The 24,172-nt window shown below is 43.4% G+C and overlaps 1 protein-coding gene and 1 long non-coding RNA gene across 2 annotated transcripts; one reads left to right on the top strand and one right to left on the bottom strand.

The window, feature by feature from the left end:
- Window positions 1-1,334: 1,334 nt before the first annotated feature.
- LOC100496488 (zinc-alpha-2-glycoprotein-like) lies at window positions 1,335-18,582 on the top strand. Its single transcript, XM_018096341.2, has 6 exons — window positions 1,335-1,431; window positions 8,027-8,284; window positions 14,521-14,796; window positions 15,711-15,980; window positions 16,761-16,868; window positions 17,844-18,582. Exons 1-6 carry the CDS (start codon window positions 1,377-1,379, stop codon window positions 17,912-17,914), a joined length of 1,038 nt encoding a protein of 345 aa, XP_017951830.1. The 5' UTR covers window positions 1,335-1,376; the 3' UTR covers window positions 17,915-18,582.
- On the bottom strand, window positions 16,375-16,838 carry LOC108648254. Its single transcript, XR_004219586.1, has 2 exons — window positions 16,793-16,838; window positions 16,375-16,564 (listed from the first exon to the last, which is right to left on the bottom strand). It is a non-coding gene; the product is annotated as an uncharacterized LOC108648254 (long non-coding RNA).
- Window positions 18,583-24,172: the final 5,590 nt, after the last annotated feature.

Genomic DNA, 24,172 nt, shown 5'->3' with positions numbered 1-24,172 from the left:
TGATGAGTTAAGCACAACAATCATTCCACCCTTACCCGCTTTCTTGAAAACCAGTGCCTTATCCGCTTTCAAATTGTTCAGTAAATGTGCCCTGTGTATTGGTTGCTTGCTGGGTAACAAGCCCCTAACCCTCTGTGAACAAGAAACAACACAGAGCGGCTTCAAGAACAAGATCCCCTCTGTACAGCAGGACACAGAGACCCATTAATTGTACTGCAGCTTTAGGCAGACTAACAGCACAGATTTGGGATTGCTGAAGATACCAGTAAGCACTCTGTGTGGGCTGCAGCTCACTAACATGCATATTGCCCAGTACAGAAAACAGTAAGTTGGCTGAAGCTTTTAGTATGCTTATTGCCCAAATCGTCACCGGTCAGTAATTCAGTTTGCTGTAGGGTCCCAGGCGATCAGCAGAACAATGGGAAGGGAGCAAGATAGCAGCTCCCAGTAGGTATCAGAATAGCACTCAATAGTAAGAAATCCAAGTCCAGCTTGGGACTCCTCCAGTTACATGGGAGTATGAGAAACAATAGGTTAGCTGAAAGCAGTTCTAATGTGTAGCGCTGGCTGAAAGCTCAGACTCAGGCACATTTTACTGCTGCGCTGCAAGTTGGAGTGATATACCCCCCCCTGCAGCCGATCAGCAGAACAATGGGAAGGGAGCAAGATAGCAGCTCCCAGTAGGTATCAGAATAGCACTCAATAGTAAGAAATCCAAGTCCGGCTTGGGACTCCTCCAGTTACATGGGAGTAGGAGAAACAATAGGTTAGCTGAAAGCAGTTCTAATGTGTAGCGCTGGCTGAAAGCTCAGACTCAGGCACAATGCACTGAGATGGCGCCTACACACCAATAAGAATAAAAGATTAAATGGAAGAGTGAATTATTTGTTATGTAAACAGTGTAATTTAGAAATAAAAAGTACCCCATTAAAATGAGAATCCTTTTGAATATGCATAATACAGGGTTCCACAATCAGTGCAGAACATAATGAAACAATACAAATCAGCTACTGAGAATTGCACAGGAGAACATACAACATAAATATTGTCACATTAATAAATGACAGTAGTATACACATTGCCACAAAATAATATTCATTATAAATAAATTCATTACTTCAATCTGATTAATTCATTCAGTCATTCATTCATTCAGTTCTATCCCCATCTCAGATTTCAACAGCCTTTAGCACAGCCTATGGCATTTCTAGCAAGCTCACAGATTTCCTGCCTATTGCCCATTCTGCCTGGTAACAGTGACATATTTATCATTGGACAGAATTGTTTCCTTGTCTAATCAGGACTTGAGCTCTTGAAACAGAGCAGGTTATTGTGATTATTGCTCCGAGCGACAGTATAGGAAGCACAGTGACAGAATGGCTTGTTATATCTCTCTAGTGTTCCTTCTGGGCTTCCCTGCCATGTATTCTGGTGAGTCTGATTTCCCCTTGTATTGTTATAGGGCTTTTCTGTACTCCTGACACCTTGGGTTATTCCCCAGCCAACCAACTAGGACAGGTTCCTACCTCCCATCCCTTATTGGAAGAGAATATAAGGACCCTCCCCCTTTCAGACCGTTTTTTTTTCTTTTCCTAACTGACTAGACTTTTTGGCTCACCTGGGTGACATATTCACCCTGCCAGGGCAAGTTTCTTTGGTTCCCCCCTCAGCTCTGCTTCTAAGCAGGGGACCCGGTGGGAGTCCAATTAGGTGGCTGGGACAGATGATGCCTATTAAGGCTAAAATATCTATGGGAATGGCTGCCAGGGCTCTAAGGTTTCATTCTGCTATTTCTCTCCCATATTGCTCATTTACCTGCGCAGATTCTGTATTTACTGTAAACTACAGTGGGGGTCATTTATAAAGTTTATGCAGCGCATATTTTTTTCAAATAGGGTTGTTTTGCACCTATTACATTTTGCACTGCTGTTTCCACTTTTTGTGAATCGCTGTGAAATGCACATTGCGCCAAAAAATTAATAAATGGCCACAGTGCATGTTGGTTGTGCACAAATTTACTATTAAAAAGGGAAAAATCTACACTCCTTCTAAAAAAGTCCTTTATTCCATTAAATATAAAAATGTGTGGCTACTGTGAAGCAAACAAATAAGAAATATAATTGAATGGAGGGCACATAAAACATCACAATCACAGATTAAAGTATAGGAATTTGGTGCAAAAACAATCCAAATATTGTACCCCCATATAGGGTACCAGAGTTAATATATTATTCTAAAATAAGGGCTTGCACACAAATTATCACAGGCACAGTGGTAGTATTAAAAAGTAATTGGATTTTATATACGGTATGCAAAAAGATTAACAAAACAATTACACTAGTCAATTTTAATCAATACAATATAGTCAATTTCACATGATTCTATAAGGTAATACATACCACAAAAATGTGCACAGATAAAGAAAAAGGACACACAGGTAAGCGGATACACTTGCCAAAGATGAGAATTACCCCAACATTTCAGCACAGAAAGCCTTTCTCAAGGGGAGAAAGGCTTTTCTTTACTTGTGCATATTTTTGTGGTATGTATTACCTTATAGCAGTGATCCCCAACCAGTGGCTCAGGGGCAACATGTTGCTCCCCAACCCCTTGGGTGTTGCTCTCAGTGCCCCCAAACCAGGGAGTTATTTTTGAATTCCTGACTTGGGGGCAAGTTTTGGTTGAATAAAAACAAGATTTCCTACCAAATAAAGCCCCTGTAAGCTGATAGGGTGCATAGAGGCCCCTAATAGCCAATCACAGCCCTTATTTGGCTCCTCCATGAACTTTTATGATGCTTGTGTTGCTCTCCAAGTCTTTACATGTGACTGTGGCTCACGAGTAAGAAAGGTTGGGGACCCCTGCCTTATAGAATCATGTGAAATTGACAGTATTGTGTTGATTAAAATTGACTAGTGAAATTTTTTTGTTAATCTTTTTGTATGCCGTATATAAAAGACAATTGCTTTTTAATACTACCACTGTGATTATTTAAATGCAAGCCCTTATTTTAGTATAATAAACTGTAAAGCAAACAGCCTGACACATTTCGGGGAAATACCCTTAATTTGATTTGGAGGTAAGCCAGTGCTGTATTAGAAAACAAATTAATTAATGAGACCCAATAGCCATACATATTCCTACTTTGCATCCTGCTCTTTACAAGAGTTGGAAGTTACAGTTCTACAATGGCGTTTACATTCTAAAGTGTGCCATACACGCACTGATAATATTGTATGAAACCTCGTTTTGTACGATATTCGGTGCGTGTATGGTGGCTCAACGAGGCCACTGATATCGCAAAAGACTGCGGATTCGTTGATCGGCCAGGTTTAAAGATTTTGATCAGGCGCCATTGAAGCAAAATCTACGTTCAGGGCTGAATCAGCAGAAGGAGGTAGAATTTCTATTGTTTTTACCTCCATATCTGACGATTTAGCCCTGAACATCAGTGGAGGGTGGGAACGAAATTGCTACATGTATGGCCACCTTAAGGCTAATAACAAACAGAGCGAGTTAGTTGCCCGCGAGCAACTAACTCCTCTGAAATGCCTTTCCACTGGCAACAATATGAGTTCAGAAGTCACGCAAAGTTTCCTCCTGCAGGCAACTTTGGAAAGCTAAAGTGATGTGTTGGCCTTTCCACCAGAGACTCCTATTGTTGCCCTCTGTGTGCCATTAGCCTAAGGCCACGGTGGACAGGGAGAGTCGCTGAGAAGAGAAAAAAGATTTTGTCCACGTTTTTTCACGTTTAAGAGTCCAAAAAGTACTGAACCATTCTAGACCTCAGGGGGGTGAGATTTCAAGATTGGGCCATTTAAGTGGATAAGGAACTTGATCTTCCATAGACCTTACAGATGCCTACTATCAAGTGCCTATAACCTGGTGGATTAAGGTTCTTGATCCCTGCAGGTCACTGCCTCACGTCACCTCACTCTTATCTGGTCTTGTTAAGTCTAAGGATATTTTCCAAGGTTCTTAGGGGTTTTCTCAGGAACCATGGTATGTAGAATTTCCTATGTGGATGCCCTCCTTAAAGTGCACCATGTGTGGTCCCAAAGAGAAAAGGTTCTTTTAATAATCCAGGTTAAGGTGTTGGAAGGATCCAATCAACATGACCAAAGGGGGTCTGATGAAGAGAGCTTGGCAGAAGCCCTACCACTGATACTCTCCTTTGTCATTTGTCAGTTGTTCCAGACTGGCCGCTCAGAATATGAGTTCTAATATTGACCAAAAGGATGCTGAGTGTCCTATCCTCTCTATTAACTCCCTCAGTTCGTTCAGTAGGTTGAAGTATCAACAGATCTGTTGTAATCTGGGAAATTGGGAGGTTAGATTATTGTTCTGTCATTTAGGAGAACAATAAGAAGGAATACAGAATTGTTTGTTAACCCTTAATGTTAATGTTAAACCCTTAATGTTTGTTAAAAAACATCAAAACTGTCTTAATTCAATGTGCGTATTCTACAGGTTGGGTGTTAGTGCTGGAAGAGTTTAAAATTCACCTATTCTAGCCCTAAGGGAATAAAGCTCTCCATTGATAAACTTATTCAAAGACTCAAGGGCTATGGAAAAACTGAGGCCAGAAGGCCATGTATCTCATTACCCCCAAGTGGATACTTACAGTCCCTTAAGTACTGTCAAAGTTTCTGTTCATACCTCCTGTGATGGGGGCGAGGGCTCCGCCCTAGCATGTGTAAAATCTAGTAAAGAGTTAATCTCAAGCTGCAGGCATACCTTCAGTTCTCTCAACAGTGCCCTTAAAGTGATACTGACACCAGAAATTAAACCTTTTTTATAACATTGTCATAACATTGCCTTTGCATGCTATTTATAATTTTGCCATAAAAGCATTTGTCCAAGCTTTTACATTCCCTATCTGATCCCCCATGTCCCTCTATGAGGGGGCTGCCATATTTGTCCAGCAGGGGGCCGTTAGCATTAGGAGCTGAAACTTTCAGGCTGAGAAGGGACAGTCAGGTTGGCAAAACAGTCAGGTTTTGGGATTTCAAGTAACAATTACTTACAAAAGCAGCCCTATCAGCAAAAAATGATCAACACGACCTATAGGCAACTTTTTATGTAGATTCATATTTTAAAAAGTTGTTTTTTCGTGTCAGTATCACTTTAAGTCTCCCCATATTTCTCCCGTTCAGATGATCAGAAGCCAAACAGGAAGAAAAAACGCTGAGCTGTGTAAAGAAAGTTCCCATAATGCCTCACTCCTGCACCGAGACCCAGACCAAGTGAACATGCTCAGTTAGTTAGACTATGAGGAAGCTTCCTGCTGACTGGCTCAGATCCACATTCCTAAGGGGGGGAGTGAGTTCTTAGCATTCTTGAGGGAGAGGGGAGCAGGAGAGAGGAGAAAGCTGTTGGTCTCTGGCAGAGGAAAACAGACACAACAAATCCTTTGACAGAGGACTCAGTGCAGCGTTTCTGCAAGTGCTTATGGCTGAATTTACATAGACCTTTCCAATAAAGCTTACTGAGTTTGTACCTTTCCTTCTCCTTTAAAGGGGACCTGTCTGTCAGACATAAAAAGCTGTATAATAAAAGTCCTTCAAATGAAACATGAAATCCAATTATTTTTTTATTAATGCATCCATACCCATTATAAAGGTGTTTAAAAATCCCAGCTGTCAATCATATATTGCCTGCCCCGCCTCTATGCCTTAGGCATAATTAGTGTTTCCATTCTGCCTTTCCTAGATGTCCTCAGGGGACCTATTTACAAGCACTGTTAAGGTCTCTGATCGTACCTTTGCAATATGTGTTGATGTATAAGGCAATATTTATTGTGTAGAAAGGGCTTCAGCCCTAATAAGTACAAATGTCTCCAGGGTTTAAATTTAAGGACATTTCAGTCCAAAAGCTAGAGATATCTGCCCCACAGGGGACCTTTTTACAATCTTAAACGCTAACAAATCTCTACTCATACCTCTACATTACGTTTTGGCCAGCCTGTGGCATGGAAAGGGTTTTTGCCCAAACATGAACAAAGATCTCCAAGGATGAGCTTACTTGAAGGCCAGATCTCTTTGTTCCCCCATGTGGCCCCTGTAAGAAAGAATGGGATGTGTTCCTTCCTACCCCCCCCTGCAGTGGAACGCAGGAGAACCCACCACAGGGAAGCGCAGGTAGAAACGCTTGTGTGTATGAGACCTAAGGCTAATGTCTCTCATCTGCCCTATGCCACTCATGAGTTGTTAGCTAATTGGCCCATATATAGGGGCAAACTGACAACATGAATGACAAAATAAGCCATATATACTCTTGGCCTGTAGTTGTGGTCTTGTACCAATTAACCTGCATAGACCCCTAATATAATCTGATTATTGTATTTGGGTGGGGGGGTTAGAAAATCAGATCGGCCTGTTTCAGCCCTATGTAACTCTTGTTTGTTAAGCCAAACTCAAACTACATCATGCCATCGGCCTAACACTGTCTGTATTAAGGGAGATGAACACTTGTATGTGAGTCCTATATGACTGACACACTGTTGTGCAACTGTTTTGTGGTCTTCATTGGAAAACATGTTTGTTATAAAAACCCATCAGTTAATAGAGCTTCTCCAGCAGAATCCTGCATTGTAATCTGATTTTCCCATGGGGCTAGCCATATTCTTCATTTCTAAGGGTGCCACAGCCATGTGACCTGTGCTCTGATAAACTTCAGTCACACTTTACTGCTGCGCTGCAAGTTGGAGTGATACCCCCCTTCACCCCCAGCAGCTGATCAGCAGAACAATGAGAAGGCAACAAGATGGCGGCTCCCTGACATCTGTATTGCTAAAAAGCCAAGTTCCATTCATGACTCCTCCAGTTACACTGAGTAGGATAAACAATAGCTTATTTGTTCTAATGTGTAGCGCTGGCTGAAAGCTCAGACTCAGGCACAATGCACTGAGATGGCGCCTACACACCAATATTACAGCTAAAAATACATTTGTTGGTTCAAAAATAAAAGTTTAAATGGCAGAGTGAATTATTTGCAATGTGAACAGTACAATATAGTAATAAAATGTATACCATAAACATCATGGCAGTATCCCTTTAACCTTAGGAAGTTAGCGCAATGTTAGGGGGCTGCCTGTGGCTGGTAGATCCCCGAACTGGAAAAGGGATGTGGGAAGGCCTTTACTGTGACAGGCCAATATCTCTCATACGGACGTGCAATGAACCAAGACAGACTTTTATTAAAGCAGCTTCTCACAGGGGGCAATGTACAACACTGGGGCACTGGGAACCCGACTTTCTCCAAATAATCAGTTACACAAAGAGGATCCTCTCTCATCCCCTCTCTCTTTCACAGCATTCCCTCTCTCTCCAAAAGCCTCCAGTGCAACTGTCACATGGAAAGGCACTAGCAGAGCGTCATTAAGCATTTAGGGGTCTCTGACTCCTAATTTTATTTCCCCCCTTTTCTTTCGAGCCCAGCATACAGGGCACAAGCTTCTCCCAGCAACCTTACAGCCTGTAGGTTCCTCACTAACCTGAACACTCAAGTCCCTAACTGGCGCACAATCACCCCTGGGTACTTACCCCCTGAAACTCTTTCCTCATCTCTTCAGACTCCATATCACCTCAGACTGCCCAGCTAACTAACAACTACCTACCACCTCTGAGGTGGTCCTAATACTGAACTCCTACTCACCCTACCGCCTGCTGGTTAAACTAGTAAATTACTCAAATATTTACATTTATATAAAGCTTTATTTAACCTCCTTACAGTCAGACTGGCCCTCTTAGCACCCACCAGGGAACCTGACACTTGGGGCCAACTCAAAAAATATAACTGTATGTGTAAAATGTTATAGTTGTTATATAGGTGCATAATGGGGGAAAGGTTTGCTGGCAATTATTCTTGGCTGGGCCTACTAGGGTGTGGGCCCTCCTGGAAATGCTCTAGTACCCTGGGAGCCCATTGGACCCTGCTATGCTGCCAGTTGCTCAGAAAGGAAACTTGTTTCCCAGCTGTTTTTATCACTGATCCAGTTAACGTTTTCCTGTTTCTGTTTTTTTAGGCAGTCACACACTACAATTTTATGTAACCATATCATCCGCTGCTTACCCAGGCCTGCCGCAATATTCAATCATTGCGTATGTGGATGACGTGCAGTACGGAAGGTACAACAGTGACACGCGCCGCTGTGAGCCTTTGATTCAGTCTCTGATGGTATTTTCTGAACACTTGGAAAATCAGACCAAATTGGCACAACAAACTGAAATAACCCAAAAAGCGTTCATGAACTTAATTACTGATCTTTTAAACAAGAATTATGGTAAGAATAATATCCAAATAAAATACTTGAACACAAATTAAAATGTGTGTTTATATCATACCGGCTAGAGTCTGTCATGCTAATGTGCACTGCATAGTGATCTCTACCTGAATTTTTAAAACCAAAACAATATTGTCTAGTATAAGTGTCAGTGGGGGCCTTCGGCACCCACGGGAAGGGTGAAGTCAGGATCAAGGAGGAAGGCCGCTTCCAGCGAGTCCGAGCGAAGTACAGATGCAGGGTAATCCAAAAGCAAGGTCAGGTCCAGGCAAAGGTCACTTAAGGCAGGCAGCAAGGTTCAAGGTCAGGAACAGGCAAATAAACAGCAACAGGAAGGCAGATGAGACAAATAGAGACCCAGGAACACAATAGGTAAATTGAGCTATACTCAGGCATTGAACCTGGGTCTCTGGCGTCCTTTTAAGTTTGAATTTGGCGCCATAGCGCGTGACGTCATCGCGCCGGCGTCCTTGCGCCCACGTGGAGCCCTGGGCGCCGCCATCTTGGATTCGCCGCGCCGGGAGGAAGAACGCCGCCGCACAGGAGCAGGTAGGGAGCGTCGCCGATCCATGACAGTACCCCCCCCCCCACGGGGGGCCACTGGACCACTAGGCCGAGGCTTCTGAGGAAATTGATCATGGAATGCCTTCACAAGACGAGGAGCATGTACATCAGAATCTTCCTCCCAGGAGCATTCCTCAGGGCCGAATCCCTTCCATTGGACGAGGTATTGGAGTGATCCCCTGGAGAGCCTAGAATCTAGAATCTTCTCAACTTCGTACTCTTGCTGACCATCCACGAGGACGGCAGAAGGAGGGGACTGAGCAGAGGAGAAGTGATTGAGCACAACTGGTTTCAACAGGGAGACGTGGAACACGTTAGGAATCCGCATTTCTGGGGGAAGTTGTAGCCGGACTTCTACGGGATTGATCACCTCAGAGATGGAGAAGGGACCCAGGAACTTGGGACCCAGTTTCGGAGATGGTACCTTCAAGCGGATGTTCCTGGAAGAAAGCCAGACTTTTTCACCAACCTTGTATGGAGGGGAAGGCTTTCTCCGACGATCAGCGAAGGTTTTGTGTACCAAGGAACTTTTTTCCAAATTAGACTTGGTGGCAGCCCAGATAACAGACATGTGAGCCGCCAGGTCATCTGCAGCGGGAACTTCGGAGAGAAGCAAATCTTGAGGGAAGGCCAAAGGATGTTGACCATACACCGACAAGAAAGGAGATCTTCCAGTGGAGGAGTGACTGGCATTGTTGTGAGCGAACTCTGCCCACGGGAGTAAATCCGACCAGTCGTCTTGGCAAAGGGAAACATGGTTTCGCAGAAACTGTTCAACAGCTTGGTTTACACGCTCTGCTGCCCCATTGGTCTGAGGATGATAGGCAAGGAGCGCCAAAATCTGGAAACAAACTGGGACCCTCTATCGGAGACAATTTCCACAGGGAAACCATGTAAACGAAAGATATGCTGTATGAAGAGATGAGCCAGTTCTACAGCCGAGGGGACTTTCCTCAAGGGTATGAAGTGTGCCATCTTGCTGAAGCGGTCTATCACTACCCAAATGACAGTGTTACCACAGGAGGGCGGCAGCTCCACAATAAAGTCCATACCCAAATGCGTCCATGGGCGAGAGGGTATAGGCAGAAGACCGCAGGGTCGAGAGTGGCTGGCTTTAGTGGTGGCATATACTGAACAAGATGCGACAAAGTCTCGGACATCCTTGCGGATGGTCGGCCACCAAACTAGGCGTCGAAGAAGCTGAAGAGTTTTTTCAGAACCCGGGTGGCCAGCTTGTTTGGAGCTATGAGTCTGCTGGAGAATAGGAAGGCGTAACTCGGGAGGTACAAATGCCATTCCTGTGGGAGTATCGGAAGGAGCGGCAGACTGGCTTAGCAAAATTTGTTCAGCAAATTGGGGCAATACAGAGGCAATGATCCTGGAAGGAGGAATGATAGGCTCTTGCTCTATAGGTAGACGATCTTCGGGGGAGAAACTTCGAGACAGAGCGTCTGCCTTCCGATTCTTGGTCCCAGGACGATACGTCAGGACAAAATTGAAACAGGAGAAGAAAAGCGACCACCTCGCCTGACGGGGATTCTGTCTCTTGAGAGACTGAAGAAATTCTAGGTTCTTATGATCAGTATAGATCGTGACCGGAAGAGATGCTCCCTCTAAGAGGTGTCGCCATTCCTCGAGGGCGAGTTTGACAGCCAGGAGTTCACGATTCCCAATGTCATAATTCTGCTCGGCGGAGGAAAACTTCTTGGAGAAGTATGCGCATGGATGGAGCTTACCATCAGCAGAATGTCTCTGGGAAAGGATAGCACCTGCTCCTACATCAGAGGTGTCGACTTCAATAAAGAAGGGTAAATGAGGCTCTGGGTGTCGAAGAACAGAGGCCGAAATGAAGGCATCCTTTAGGGACTGGAAGGCTTCAAGGGCCATAGGAGGCCAACAATTGGGTCTCCCTCCCTTGCGGATGAGGGAAAGGATAGGAGCAATGCGGGAAGAAAAGCCTTTAATGAATTGGCGATAATAGTTCGCAAATCCTATAAACCTCTGGATTGCTTTAGTACTCTGGGGAAGTGGCCACTTCTGGATAGCAGATACTTTGGCAGGATCCATTTCGAAGCCCCTAGACGAGATAATGTAGCCCAGGAAGGAGATCTTTGGTACTTCGAAAGTGCATTTCTCTAACTTGGCGAAAAGGAAATTTTCTCTAAGGCGAGAAAGGGCTTCTTTGACTTGGGAGCGATGGGTCTCCAAATCTTGAGAGAAGATGAGGATGTCATCCAGGTACACGACAACAGACTTCCCCAGGAGGTCCCGAAAAATATCGTTAACAAACTCTTGGAAGATGGCTGGAGCGTTGCAGAGGCCGAAGGGCATCATGAGGTACTCGTAATGCCCATCACGGGTATTGAAAGCCGTCTTCCACTCATCGCCCTCTCGGATCCTGATGAGATTATAGGCCCCGCGGAGATCCAACTTAGAGAAAATCTTGGCCCCTTTAAGTTGGTCAAAAAGTTCAGAAATAAGGGGTAATGGATATCTGTTCTTAACAGTTATTTTATTGAGACCCCGGTAGTCAATACAGGGGCGGAGTCCACCGTCCTTCTTTTCGACAAAAAAGAAGCCAGCTCCTGCTGGGGAGGTAGAAGGACGGATAAATCCACGCTGGAGATTCTCAGAGATATACTCCTTCATGGCAGCCGTCTCTGCAGGGGATAAAGGATAGGTCCGCCCACGGGGTGGCATGGTTCCAGGAAGGAGATCAATAGGGCAGTCATACCGCCGATGCGGGGGAAGAAACTCTGCTGACTTTTTACAAAAAACATCAGAGAAGTCCTTGTAGACGGAGGGTAGAGCTGAAAAACTCGTAGAGGAGACTGTAACCCGCTGGAGTGGCTGAGGAATTAAACAATGTCTTTGGCAGTACTGACTCCAACGGGAGATTTGACCCGATGACCAGTCAATGGAGGGGTTATGGAGTCGTAGCCATGGCAACCCCAGCACAACAGGAGATGAAGGACATGGGATGATCAGGAATGACATCTTTTCCAGATGTAGTGCTCCAATCTGGACAGATAGTTCACCAGTGGTAAAAGTGATGGTGTCCGTGGAGAGAGGTCTGTCATCGATGGCGAAGACCCGAATAGGAGGAGCCACTGGAAAGAGGGAAATGCCAACCTTTTTTGCGAATGCCAAGTCCATAAAGTTTCCTGCAGCTCCGGAATCAAGGAAGGCTGAGACTGGAATTGCCTGGGAGGACAACCGGATCTGCACAGGAACATGAAATTGGTGAGATTGTTCCACTGACTTAGGAACAATACTACCAGCAAAAGAAACAACAGTCTTACTTGAAGCAGGAGGATTGTCCGCCGCAGTACAGACATAGGCCGGATTCTCTTGTGCGGATAGTCGAGCCTTCCCAAGTTGCATGGGTTCCTCCGAAGGGGAAGTGGTAAACTGCGGAGAAGACGGGGGTATCATAGGGTTCTGGAAGCGCGGAGCCAGGACTGGATGAGACTTTTTACTCCGCTCTTTATCAGCCTGATGTTCTTTAAGGCGAGTGTCCACCTTAATAGCGAGAGCAATCAAATCTTCAAGGGAGTCAGGTAGATCTCTGGATACCAGGTCATCCTTCAGACGAGACGATAGGCCTTGGTAGAAGACTGCCTTATACGCCTCCTCATTCCAGGAAGTTTCCGCCATGAGGGTTCTAAAGTCTATGGCATACTCACTGGCACCGAGACTGCCCTGGCGGATTTGCAGCAGGCGTGAAGAGGCAGTAGCGACCCGACCAGGGGCATCAAAGATGGTTCTGAACATCTGTAGAAATTCCTTCACATCAAATGTCAGAGGTGACTGGCTCTCCCAGAGAGAAGTTGCCCATTCCAGTGGTTTGCCCTCCAGACGAGACATAACGTAGCCCACCTTCGCTCGCTCACAGGAGAATTGGGAAGGTTGGAACTCAAACTGAATCTGGCATTGAGTCACGAATCCCCTGCAGGCCTGCGGATTGCCACTGTAGCGCGGAGGAGGAGGTATTCGTGGCTCACGAGCTGGCGACATCGCTGGCAGAGGAACCACCACAGCAGGAGGAATTTCCGCGACAGCGGGGGTAGTGGGCAAATGAGTCCGAGTGAAGTACAGATGCAGGGTAATCCAAAAGCAAGGTCAGGTCCAGGCAAAGGTCACTTAAGGCAGGCAGCAAGGTTCAAGGTCAGGAACAGGCAAATAAACAGCAACAGGAAGGCAGATGAGACAAATAGAGACCCAGGAACACAATAGGTAAATTGAGCTATACTCGGGCATTGAACCTGGGTCTCTGGCGTCCTTTTAAGTTTGAATTTGGCGCCATAGCGCGTGACGTCATCGCGCCGGCGTCCTTGCGCCCACGTGGAGCCCTGGGCGCCGCCATCTTGGATTCGCCGCGCCGGGAGGAAGAACGCCGCCGCACAGGAGCAGGTAGGGAGCGTCGCCGATCCATGACAATAAGTAAATCTAAAGCAACTGGACTTGCTGAGTAATCATTGAAGATGTTTCACTGCTCATCAGAGTAGCTTCTTCAGTTCAACTGACTGGTATGGGAAGGTCTCAGCATATGTACTCTTCCACTAATCCAATCACAATGGTGCACTGTTCTCCTGAGTTTCTCTAATACTCCTGCTACATATGAGATGATTATATTGCACCTACTCTCTGCCTCAGGATGGTTATTCCTTTTGGTGTTTCTGTTTGGCTTAGTTGCTGTTGTTTTGACAAAGGCCCAGTCTGGGTAGCCTCAAGCTTTTAGTGCTCCTCTGAGATGTTTGTGTTCCTTGTCACACTATCCGTTCTGTGGTGTAGAATTCTAATGATACCCAGTTTGTGATCCAGGGCAGGGTGGGAATTGGACAACAGATATTGATCCGTATGAGTGGGTTTCCTGTATACTTCTGTTTTCATGTTACCCCCCTCTTGGATTGATATTAAACAGTCCAAAAAAGCAAGTTTGTTCTTATGGACCTCCTCCCTTGTGAACTTGATGTTATTGTCCACTGAGTTAATGTGTTCTGAAAAGGCCGCCACTTCATTGGATATGATTTTAACCCAAGGGTCATTTATAAAACTGAACCAGTGACTTGGTGTAGTTCCCTTGAATGTAATTATGGCCTTCCTTTCCACATCCTCCATATACAAGTTGGCTACAATGGGAGAAACTGGTGAACCCATTGCACAGCCATGTTTCTGCCTGTAAAATTGGTCCTTGTATTTGAAGTATGTGGTGTTAAGGCACAATTCTAGTTAACGCCATGAATCTTGGTGACATTTGACATTTGGCATTTTGGATATGATGCACTGCTTTACCTACCAGTGTGGCTAAGATGTTGGCCAAGTATTTTGCAATGCTGTAAGTCACTGAATTGATGCTGCTGCCAATAGGCCTGAGTGGGGCTCCATCTTTATGTAACATCTTCAATGATTACTTAGCAAGTCCATTTGCTTTAGATTTATTTATACTAGATATACCATGACCTGGATGAATGAAAATCTTCATAGTCAAAACAATATTGTGTCTCCCAACTGGAGTGCAGTCTCTATTAGCCCACAATTTTCATATGATTGGTGCCCATTGCAATAGTGAGTCTGGCTGACAATAGTAACATGGTGTCATTTGTGTGCCTGGATATACTTATTAGACTTTGACCAGAATTTCTATGTAGCTCTGAACCTTTGTATTGCAGATATTAATTACGTGTTCCAAACCAAGGCTGCCTGTGTGCTGCATGAAGATGGTACAGTTGATGTATACAAGGAGGTGGCATTAGATGGCAAAGAGCTCATAGTGTTCGATAAAGAGAGACAGGAGTTTGTACCTGCGACCCAAGAGGCTGTGCTTCTGGCACAGTTGTTGAATAAACAGGCAAATGCAATGGAAGATAAAATATTTATGGAAAATGAGTGCACTCAGCATTTGACATTGTATCTACCATATATAAAAAATTACTTGGATAAGAAAGGTGAGCTCACAAACCAACATTTCTACTATGCAAATGCACTTTAAAGGTGATGTTCACCTGAAAAATTAATTTTTTTGAGGTACAGGATTCTAAGACAACTGCTCTACATACTAAATAAGGAAATAAGTAAATAAATATTCATATTCAGTTTTTTCAATTCCCCAACTATATCTGGGAACCCCCCAAATTCAGTTCATGACTAATATTCACACACGCATATGTTATAACGGTATAACATTTTCAAGTGTGTTCTAGCTGCCTGAGAGACGTATGAACGTAGGATCCAGGTAAGTTCTGCCTGTGTAAGCCTGCATTCTTCATTTGTACATGTGCTGTTTGCAGATGTAAATGTCCAGGCCCAGATTTCTGTCGAGGCCACAAAGGCTAGGGCCTAGGGTGGCACAAATTTAGGGGCAGCATGCCGCCCCGCCGCAACAAAATTTTGACATTTTGCTCCCATAAGGAGCAATGCGCGCAGGGGGGAAGATGTGAATGGGGGGCGGCCTCGGGGCACCTGGATTCGAAATCTGGTGCTGTAAATGTCACATATGATGTGTCAGAGGAAAAATGGCCACTGGGTGAAAGCTGCTATTTGTTTTAGGAAAATATGATGGTGCAGGCGAACAGAGGGAATATACAGTATGCAGTACAGGTTGGGTAGATGTGCTCAGTATACACTGTCCTCAAGACTATTCACTCTATTAGACAGTTTGAAACTTGCTTTGTTACTGTATGTTGGTAGAGCAGCCAGACTGTGACCCTCATGCTCATTGGTAGATAATGGCAGTCTAAACTTTTTAATTGTCCCAAACAGGTTATTGAAACTTGGATATCAAATCCAAAAGAATCATAAGAACATGTCTGCAAGCTTTAAAAGTACTTAATGTTCTTAAGGTTCTTCCTTTTCCTAACAGTGCCCCGTGTAAAATTGTCAAGTTCAGAGTCAGAGAGCGGCACCAAACTGCACTGCCGGGTGTATGGGTTCTACCCCCGAGATGTGGAAGTGAAGTGGATAAAGAATGGGAGAGATGAGATTCACTCAGAGGAGGCAGCACAGATCCTGCCAAACCCTGATGGCACCTATCAGATCAGAGTCAGTGTGGGGGTAACACCAGAGGAGGGCGCCACTTACTCCTGCCATATAGATCACAGCAGCTTGGAGAAGACACTGGTTGTTCCCTTTGGTGAGTGTTATCAGTGGGTGAAAGTTAGAATTCACCATTTGATAAATGTGCTTCTAAGAATCCCATAGGAATGAATAGAAATTGGGTGAATTTTTCTGTGGTGAGCTTTAATCTCACATTTTGATAAATCTGTCCCTTAGGGTAAGAACTTCCAAGGGATAGAAAGTATGGAATGGAAAAAAAAATAAAGGATTAACCCACAAGGAGGGAGAAATGCAATAGAAAATTACCTCAATGGGAGGAACTAAAATATAGAGAAATTCCAAAAGGTTACAGAGAAATAAAATTACTATGGGATGGGGAATAGATACAGTATAGCATTCAGTATAGCATGGGGGGGGGGCAAAGGGATCATAGGCAGGGTATAACCTTATGAGAAGGATGGGGGTTTTTATGTTGTTTATTGAAAACTTTATAAAATATAATTAACAGAGCTAAGGACAACATGCCGACTAACAGTACAAATATCAGAGACAATCACATTTCCCCCGCCCAGTCCACTGGCCAGAAATCCTCAGGAAGGACTGTAAATCTTAGCAAATCCCATCCCAGCCCAGGGGTTTGCTGCGGAGGCGCTGAAGCTGCTGAAGGGAAAACAGAAGGAAGGCTGGTGTCAATATGCATATAAATATGGTAATACATAGGGTTATATACACATGTAACGTGTGTTTTTGGGATATGCCGGTACTGCCAAATCAGATGGCTGTGTGTGTAATTCAGTGATTATGGGTGTGAGTGTGTCTGTCAGTAATGATCTGCCTTTCTCTATTCATTCTGTAGAGACAGAGACCAAGAATTCACATATTACTTACATCCTTATTGCTGTCGGTGTGATTGTTCTCTTCCTTGCTTTTGGCCTGGGATTTTTTATACAAAGAAAAATGAAAGGTATTGATTAATTTATATATAGAAATATTTTTTTTACAATAACTTATATTGTAAATGATAAGGATATTAAAAGTGACTGGGGAACTCTGAGTATCACTCATGTATTATAAGGGATAATGTACCCCCTACTGTAAATGATAAGGATATTAGCAGTCACAGAGGGGTTCTGTGATCATATAAAGGCACAAGGCTGCAGGCTGAGTTATACAGGGAACTCTGAGTATCCCTCATGTATTATAAGGGATAATGTACCCCCTACTGTAAATGATAAGGATATTAGCAGTCACTGAGGGGTTCTGTGCCCATATAAAGGCACAAGGCTGCAGGCTGAGTTATACAGGGAACTCTGAGTATCACTCATGTATTATAAGGGATAATGTACCCCCTACTGTAAATGATAAGGATATTAGCAGTCACTGAGGGGTTCTGTGCCCATATAAAGGCACAAGGCTGCAGGCTGAGTTATACAGGGAACTCTGAGTATCACTCATGTATTATAAGGGATAATGTACCCCCTACTGTAAATGATAAGGATATTAGCAGTCACTGAGGGGTTCTGTGCCCATATAAAGGCACAAGGCTGCAGGCTGAGTTATACAGGGAACTCTGAGTATCCCTCATGTATTATAAGGGATAATGTACCCCCTACTGTAAATGATAAGGATATTAGCAGTCACAGAGGGGTTCTGTGATCATATAAAGGCACAAGGCTGCAGGCTGAGTTATACAGGGAACTCTGAGTATCCCTCATGTATTATAAGGGATAATGTACCCCCTACTGTAAATGATAAGGATATTAGCAGTCACTGAGGGGTTCTGTGCCCATATAAAGGCACAAGGCTGCAGGCTGAGTTATACAGGGAACTCTGAGTATCACTCATGTATTATAAGGGATAATATACCCCCTACTGTAAATGATAAGGATATTAGAAGTCATTCATGAGTTCTGTAACCATATTCTTTTTACTTTTATAGGATTTAAAGGCAGCCAGCAGAGAGTGAGCACAAATGAACAGGAAACTACACAGCAAGAGAATATTTTGTAGAGCCCCCTGTTGGGAATCATATGGTGCCCCAGTGGGAAGAACTTTTGTCATCTGCTACTGAAGTGTCATAAATGGGCCAAAATCAGAAAAAAAATGAAAAAGATAGGCATGCTCCTATAGTGTAACTTTAACCCTCAAGAAAGTCATTTCGGTGATGTAAGGCATTGGGCTGTATCCATCTGCAGACTAATGAGCAAAATTCCCCCTTCCATCTCTGAGCTCGTTACACTGGGGGTGCGTGCCCTTCTTTTCATTTGCTTTATACTGTACATTCCCTTTCGGCTCGACCATTTGAAGTGGCAGCGCCCACGGAGCAAACACAGGGTGATTTTGGTTATCATTATAGCAGAGGAATTTCTGTTCACAATATCTTTTCTTCAGTATTTATTTCAGTAATTATTTTTGTTACAGAGTCTGTTACATTTTTAGTTACAAAGACAGTGATCATTTCTTTGTGTTATTCCTAGGACATGACAGTCCAGGGACACTAAGGGGCAATTTTGAGAAAAAATTTAATGGGTTTTTGGCAGTACTCATTTTTTCTGATATTGGTTATTAGATATTTTCCCAGAAAAATTTAAGTTTGATCTGTCAAATACCATTCAATGCTATGGAGGTTTAAATAGTAGAGGAATAGACTAGTCAGTGACAGCCTGTCCTTGACATATTTTCAAGGAGAAGTTAATCCCATCCCCCCGGTGCTTTGGCGTGCATGCGCAGTTGGGGGGGTTGCGATGTGATGGGTCATTGCCCCCGCCGCTAATGACAAGCGGCGGGGGCAATGACAAAGAAGGAGGACTAGGGGTAGACAGGTGAGGCTCCTGCCTGGTGCCCCCCAATCATTTGCGCCGTAGGCAGCTGCCTCTTCTGCCTACCCCTAGCTCCGGCCCTGAGTTTCAGCATCCCAATAGCAGCAATGATCCAGGACTTAAAGCTTGTCACAGGAGCTCCCCATCTTGGAAAGTGCCAGTGACCCTGCACATACTCAGTGGGCTCGGGGCAGCTGTTGAGAAGCTGAGCTTAGGGGTCATCGCAATTTATCAAGCAGAAAATGACGTTCTCCTGTCATATAAGCTGATGCTACAGGGCTGAGTATTAAATTCTGATACTAATTGCACTGGGTTCTGAGCTGCCATGTAGTCATTATCTGTTTGAATTACTAATCAGCCTTATAGTGTGACATTTATATTATATATATACAGTATAGTGTGACATTTATATTGTATATATACACAGTACAGTGTGACATTTATATTGTATATATACAGTATATAGTGAGTGGGTCCCTAAGCTCAGGTAAGTGCCAGCAGCACAGAGTATGGGAATCAGCAGAAAAGAAGATGGGGGGCTACTGGGGAATCTTTGGGGGCACAGATCCTCCCTGCAAAAGGTCTGTTGGTGCCTTGGGTTGGTACAGAAACCCAAAGCATAATATACAACATTTCTGTCCTACTTCTTTAGTTTGGCTTTAGTTCTCCTTTACGTACAAGTGTTAAGCATAGTGCTGCCTTGCACCCAACAGCGCTGCTCTCTGTTCTATTTTTAATTCAGCACAAGGTGCAAAGTAAAGGGCTTCTAACCTCAGGGAACTGTTTACGGTGGGGGCAGATACAGATCCCGCAAAGCAGCCTTCAGCGGCTTATTGTTATTTGCTAAGTTATGTTATTTAATGACATTAATATGTTATTGTTAAACTAATTTGATACTGCTACAAATAAACGGGCTGTGGCCTTTTCTATCCAAAAAGTTGTCGGTGAGTGTCTTTGGTAGGAGTGAAAGAGGTAGGTTGGCACAGAGGGGTTGTATAGGAGGGCACAGAATTGATGCTGCCCTTATCATGTTCCTACTGAGAATATACAGGGTTACTGAAATTAACTCTTACTACATGGTGATCCAGGGACTGGTCCAGTTGCCTCTGATATGTGTCTGTACTGGTTTGTGCCTGTATTTACCTACTAACTGTGCTTGAAATTTAGTTTGTTTAATATACCCATTTATTGTACCGCACAGGAGAAAATGATTATTTAGTATTATTAGTAATATTAGTATTATTATTATTATCTAATAATAATAATAAGTGTTATGTATTATTGTTGTTATTTATTAGTATTATTATTATAATTAATAATAATAATGCAACCCCATTTAAATAAAAAGAGAATTGGATGATTTGCAAAGCATTTAAACCCCATATTTAATTGCAAGAGAAGTGGGGTCTTAGAAGTAAAGATAGAAGGGGGACACCAATGTTTCTCAGTGACCCACAGAATTACACAGTACATTGCCCACCCAGCAATAAATACACAGTAATCCCACCATTACACGGCACGGTGACCCACAGAATTACACAGTACATTGCCCACCCAGCAATAAATACACAGTAATCCCACCATTACACGGCACAGTGACCCACAGAATTACACAGTACATTGCCCACCCAGCAATAAATACACAGTAATCCTGCCATTACACGGCACAGTGACCCACAGAATTACACAGTACATTGCCCACCCAGCAATAAATACACAGTAATCCCACCATTACACGGCACGGTGACCCACAGAATTACACAGTACATTGCCCACCCAGCAATAAATACACAGTAATCCCACCATTACACGGCACAGTGACCCACAGAATTACACAGTACATTGCCCACCCAGCAATAAATACACAGTAATCCCACCATTACACGGCACAGTGACCCACAGAATTACACAGTACATTGCCCACCCAGCAATAAATACACAGTAATCCCACCATTACACGGCACAGTGACCCACAGAATTACACAGTACATTGCCCACCCAGCAATAAATACACAGTAATCCCACCATTACACGGCACGGTGACCCACAGAATTACACAGTACATTGCCCACCCAGCAATAAATACACAGTAATCCCACCATTACACGGCACAGTGACCCACAGAATTACACAGTACATTGCCCACCCAGCAATAAATACACAGTAATCCCACCATTACACGGCACAGTGACCCACAGAATTACATAGTACATTGCCCACCCAGCAATAAATACACAGTAACCCCACCATTACACGGCACAGTGTCCCACAGAATTACACAGTACATTGCCCACCCAGCAATAAATACACAGTAATCCCACCATTACACGGCACAGTGACCCACAGAATTACACAGTACATTGCCCACCCAGCAATAAATACACAGTAATCCCACCATTACACGGCACAGTGACCCACAGAATTACACAGTACATTGCCCACCCAGCAATAAATACACAGTAATCCCACCATTACATGGCACGGTGACCCACAGAATTACACAGTACATTGCCCACCCAGCAATAAATACACAGTAATCCCACCATTACACGGCACAGTGACCCACAGAATTACATAGTACATTGCCCACCCAGCAATAAATAAACAGTAACCCCACCATTACACGGCACAGTGTCCCACAGAATTACACGTACATTGCCCACCCAGCAATAAATACACAGTAATCCCACCATTACACGGCACGGTGACCCACAGAATTACACAGTACATTGCCCACCCAGCAATAAATACACAGTAATCCCACCATTACACGGCACAATGACCCACAGAATTACACAGTACATTGCCCACCCAGCAATAAATACACAGTAATCCCACCATTACACGGCACAGTGACCCACAGAATTACACAGTACATTGCCCACCCAGCAATAAATACACAGTAATCCCACCATTACATGGCACAGTGACCCACAGAATTACACAGTACATTGCCCACCCAGCAATAAATACAAAGTAATCCCACCATTACACGGCACAGTGATTTTACCACATTTTTGCTTTCCCCTTCTGATGTGCTTCAATATGTGGGGGCAAGCACAGGTCTGCTCAGTGCTGATTGGACAGTATAGAGCAGGAAGGGGCGTAGCTTATCGGGGAAGTTAGATTTTTACCTCAGTGTTCATGGAGGATGCAGTTTCTTTATCTGCTACAGACTCCATGACGTTTCCACCTCAGTTTCCTTCCAAATACCACAAAAAACAGAGAGTGTAATCTCCTTTATATATTAAACATGAGGAGAGACTTTTTTTCTCTGTTCTGAAGATAAAGAGTGATGTTAGACTCTGCTTTCTTTCCCCCTCAGTTGGCTGCCCCAGGGAGGGTTCAGTCAGGGTTCAGTCCTACATGGAGTTTTTAAATGTAAAGATCACTGTATATCATGTATATCCAATTCCACTCTCAGTAAAGAGGCCATTTGGGTTGTTCTAGTCAGAACCCTGGGGGAGTCTGTCTCTACAGGTAATGATTCCCAGTGTGACGCAGGCTCCGCCCATTATTGTTTGGGAATCTGTATGGAATACACTGCAAAGGCCCAAAGTGAGTTTGCAGCTATAAATGAAAATAAATAATAACTAGATGTCAGTGGCTTAAGAAAACTGAGTGATCAGTTATCTTCCTGAGTGAGTTTGCAGGACAAATGTTTATGGAGGATGCAGTTTCTTTCACTGCAACAAACTCTATGGCATTATCTTTTTGCATCTCCCTGATATAGGAAAATAAAATATCATTCAGTGCCAACCACATTGTGAGAATGGTTGCCATCTTGCCAACCATCTGTATCAGTACATATAAGTAAATTCAATACCTAAAATAAAATAAACCAAGGTGCCTACCTAATAGAGTATATCAGGTCCACCCTGTATGTTTGGGAGGACCTATCCACTGTTATATCATTTTACTTAAGAAAATGCGGCAATAGATGATACTCACCCAGCTGGAGAGCCCCATATATATCTAGAATAAACAGATACCAACACTTATGTAAAATTTACAAAAACCAATGATATTCAATTTGTTCATTGAGGCCATTAGGTGATACCGTATTGAGTCTATATTTCCATCTGACTTCATGTTGTAGCAAATTTTTTCCTCTATTTCCACCTCTTTTTGGTGTTGGAACATGCTCCAAAATTTGGAATCTCGTTGGGATGCATTATGATTTTTCTCATTTAAATGCCTGGCAACTGAGGTACTTCTTTTCAAAATAATATCCGACTTATGTTTTGTTATTCTGTCTTTAGTACATTGTATTGTTTTACCTACATAACCAAGGCCACATGGGCATTTCAAGTAATATACTACAAAAGTACTTAAGCAGGTATGGTACCCAGAGATCGGGATTGCTTTCCCTGTGCTAGGATGCATAACACATTCCCCTCTAATCACACTGTTGCACTGGGCACAGTTTCTACATGGAAAAGTCCCATTAACCAGTTCAGATAAAAAAGTTTGTTTTAAACCTTGTCCTGGACTCTCTGCATGTACCCTCTGCATGTACCAGTCTATTTCTTAAATTTCTTCCTTTCTTATATGCAAAAATAGGTTTTGTTTGAAACAGATGACCCACCTGGGGATCTTGTAACAAATGCCAATTGCGTAGAATAATGTCTCTTATTTTATAAGAGAATTGACAAAAAGTTTGGACACATACTAGATTATCCTTCATCTGTTTGTCTTGGTTTTGCAGTAAAGTTTCTCTTTCCAAATCCATTACTTTCGTTTCCGCATCCTGCAGTAAATCCCTTGAGCATCCCCTGTCAATAAATTTTTGTTTAATATTATTTATCCTTACAGGTAACACCTCCGGATTACTAACTATCTTTTTGATCCTAGTCATTTGACTAAAGGGAATAGAGTGTACCTGGGCCTTAGGGTGGAAACTCCTGGCATGAAGGTAGCTATTTGTCGCCATAGGTTTTTGATACAAGGTTGGGGGTATTTTTTTACACCAGCAATTCATTTTGTGTGCTTTTTTCCCCCTTTCTTTTTGTGCTCATTATTATAGGCACTAATAATAATGAGAAAGACACACCTAAAACTAGGCACACCTGTTTGGACTTTAAAACTAACTTTTATTTTGACCCAATTAAAATCAAAATGTTTAAAATTCATAGAATAAAAAGAAAAGAAAGATGTTAAAATCAAGATTAACCTTATACCTATTTGCGGAGTGTCGCCAGCTTCAATTCTAGCTAGCAACTTCTGGATTGTGATACACAATTGCGAGTTCCCTTGGGTATAAATGTTACCTCCCATGTAATCAGTCAAAAGGACACAAAGTAGCAATCCAGCAATTCTTATCACGAAGTTGTAACTATCTTACAAACACAAAACAAATGTGGAGAGTGTTGCCCTTAGCTTTCAGGATCTTAGAGGGCAATTAAGGTAAGTGTAGTCACTAGTTATATTCTAAATATTGTTAATTCCC

Source organism: Xenopus tropicalis, chromosome 8 (genome assembly GCF_000004195.4).
Source record: "Xenopus tropicalis strain Nigerian chromosome 8, UCB_Xtro_10.0, whole genome shotgun sequence".
Lineage (NCBI taxonomy): Eukaryota > Metazoa > Chordata > Amphibia > Anura > Pipidae > Xenopus > Xenopus tropicalis.
This window is presented reverse-complemented; position numbering and strand designations above follow the sequence as displayed.

What these genes read in the sequence shown, in the direction of transcription:
- LOC100496488 (XM_018096341.2), top strand. Translation starts at nt 1,377, where the DNA reads ATGGCTTGTTATATCTCTCTAGTGTTCCTTCTGGGCTTCCCTGCCATG. An exon ending in CTTCCCTGCCATGTATTCTG is followed by an intron (nt 1,432 to 8,026) that starts GTGAGTCTGATT and finishes CTGTTTTTTTAG; the next exon opens with GCAGTCACACACTACAATTT. An exon ending in GACACTGGTTGTTCCCTTTG is followed by an intron (nt 15,981 to 16,760) that starts GTGAGTGTTATC and finishes TTCATTCTGTAG; the next exon opens with AGACAGAGACCAAGAATTCA.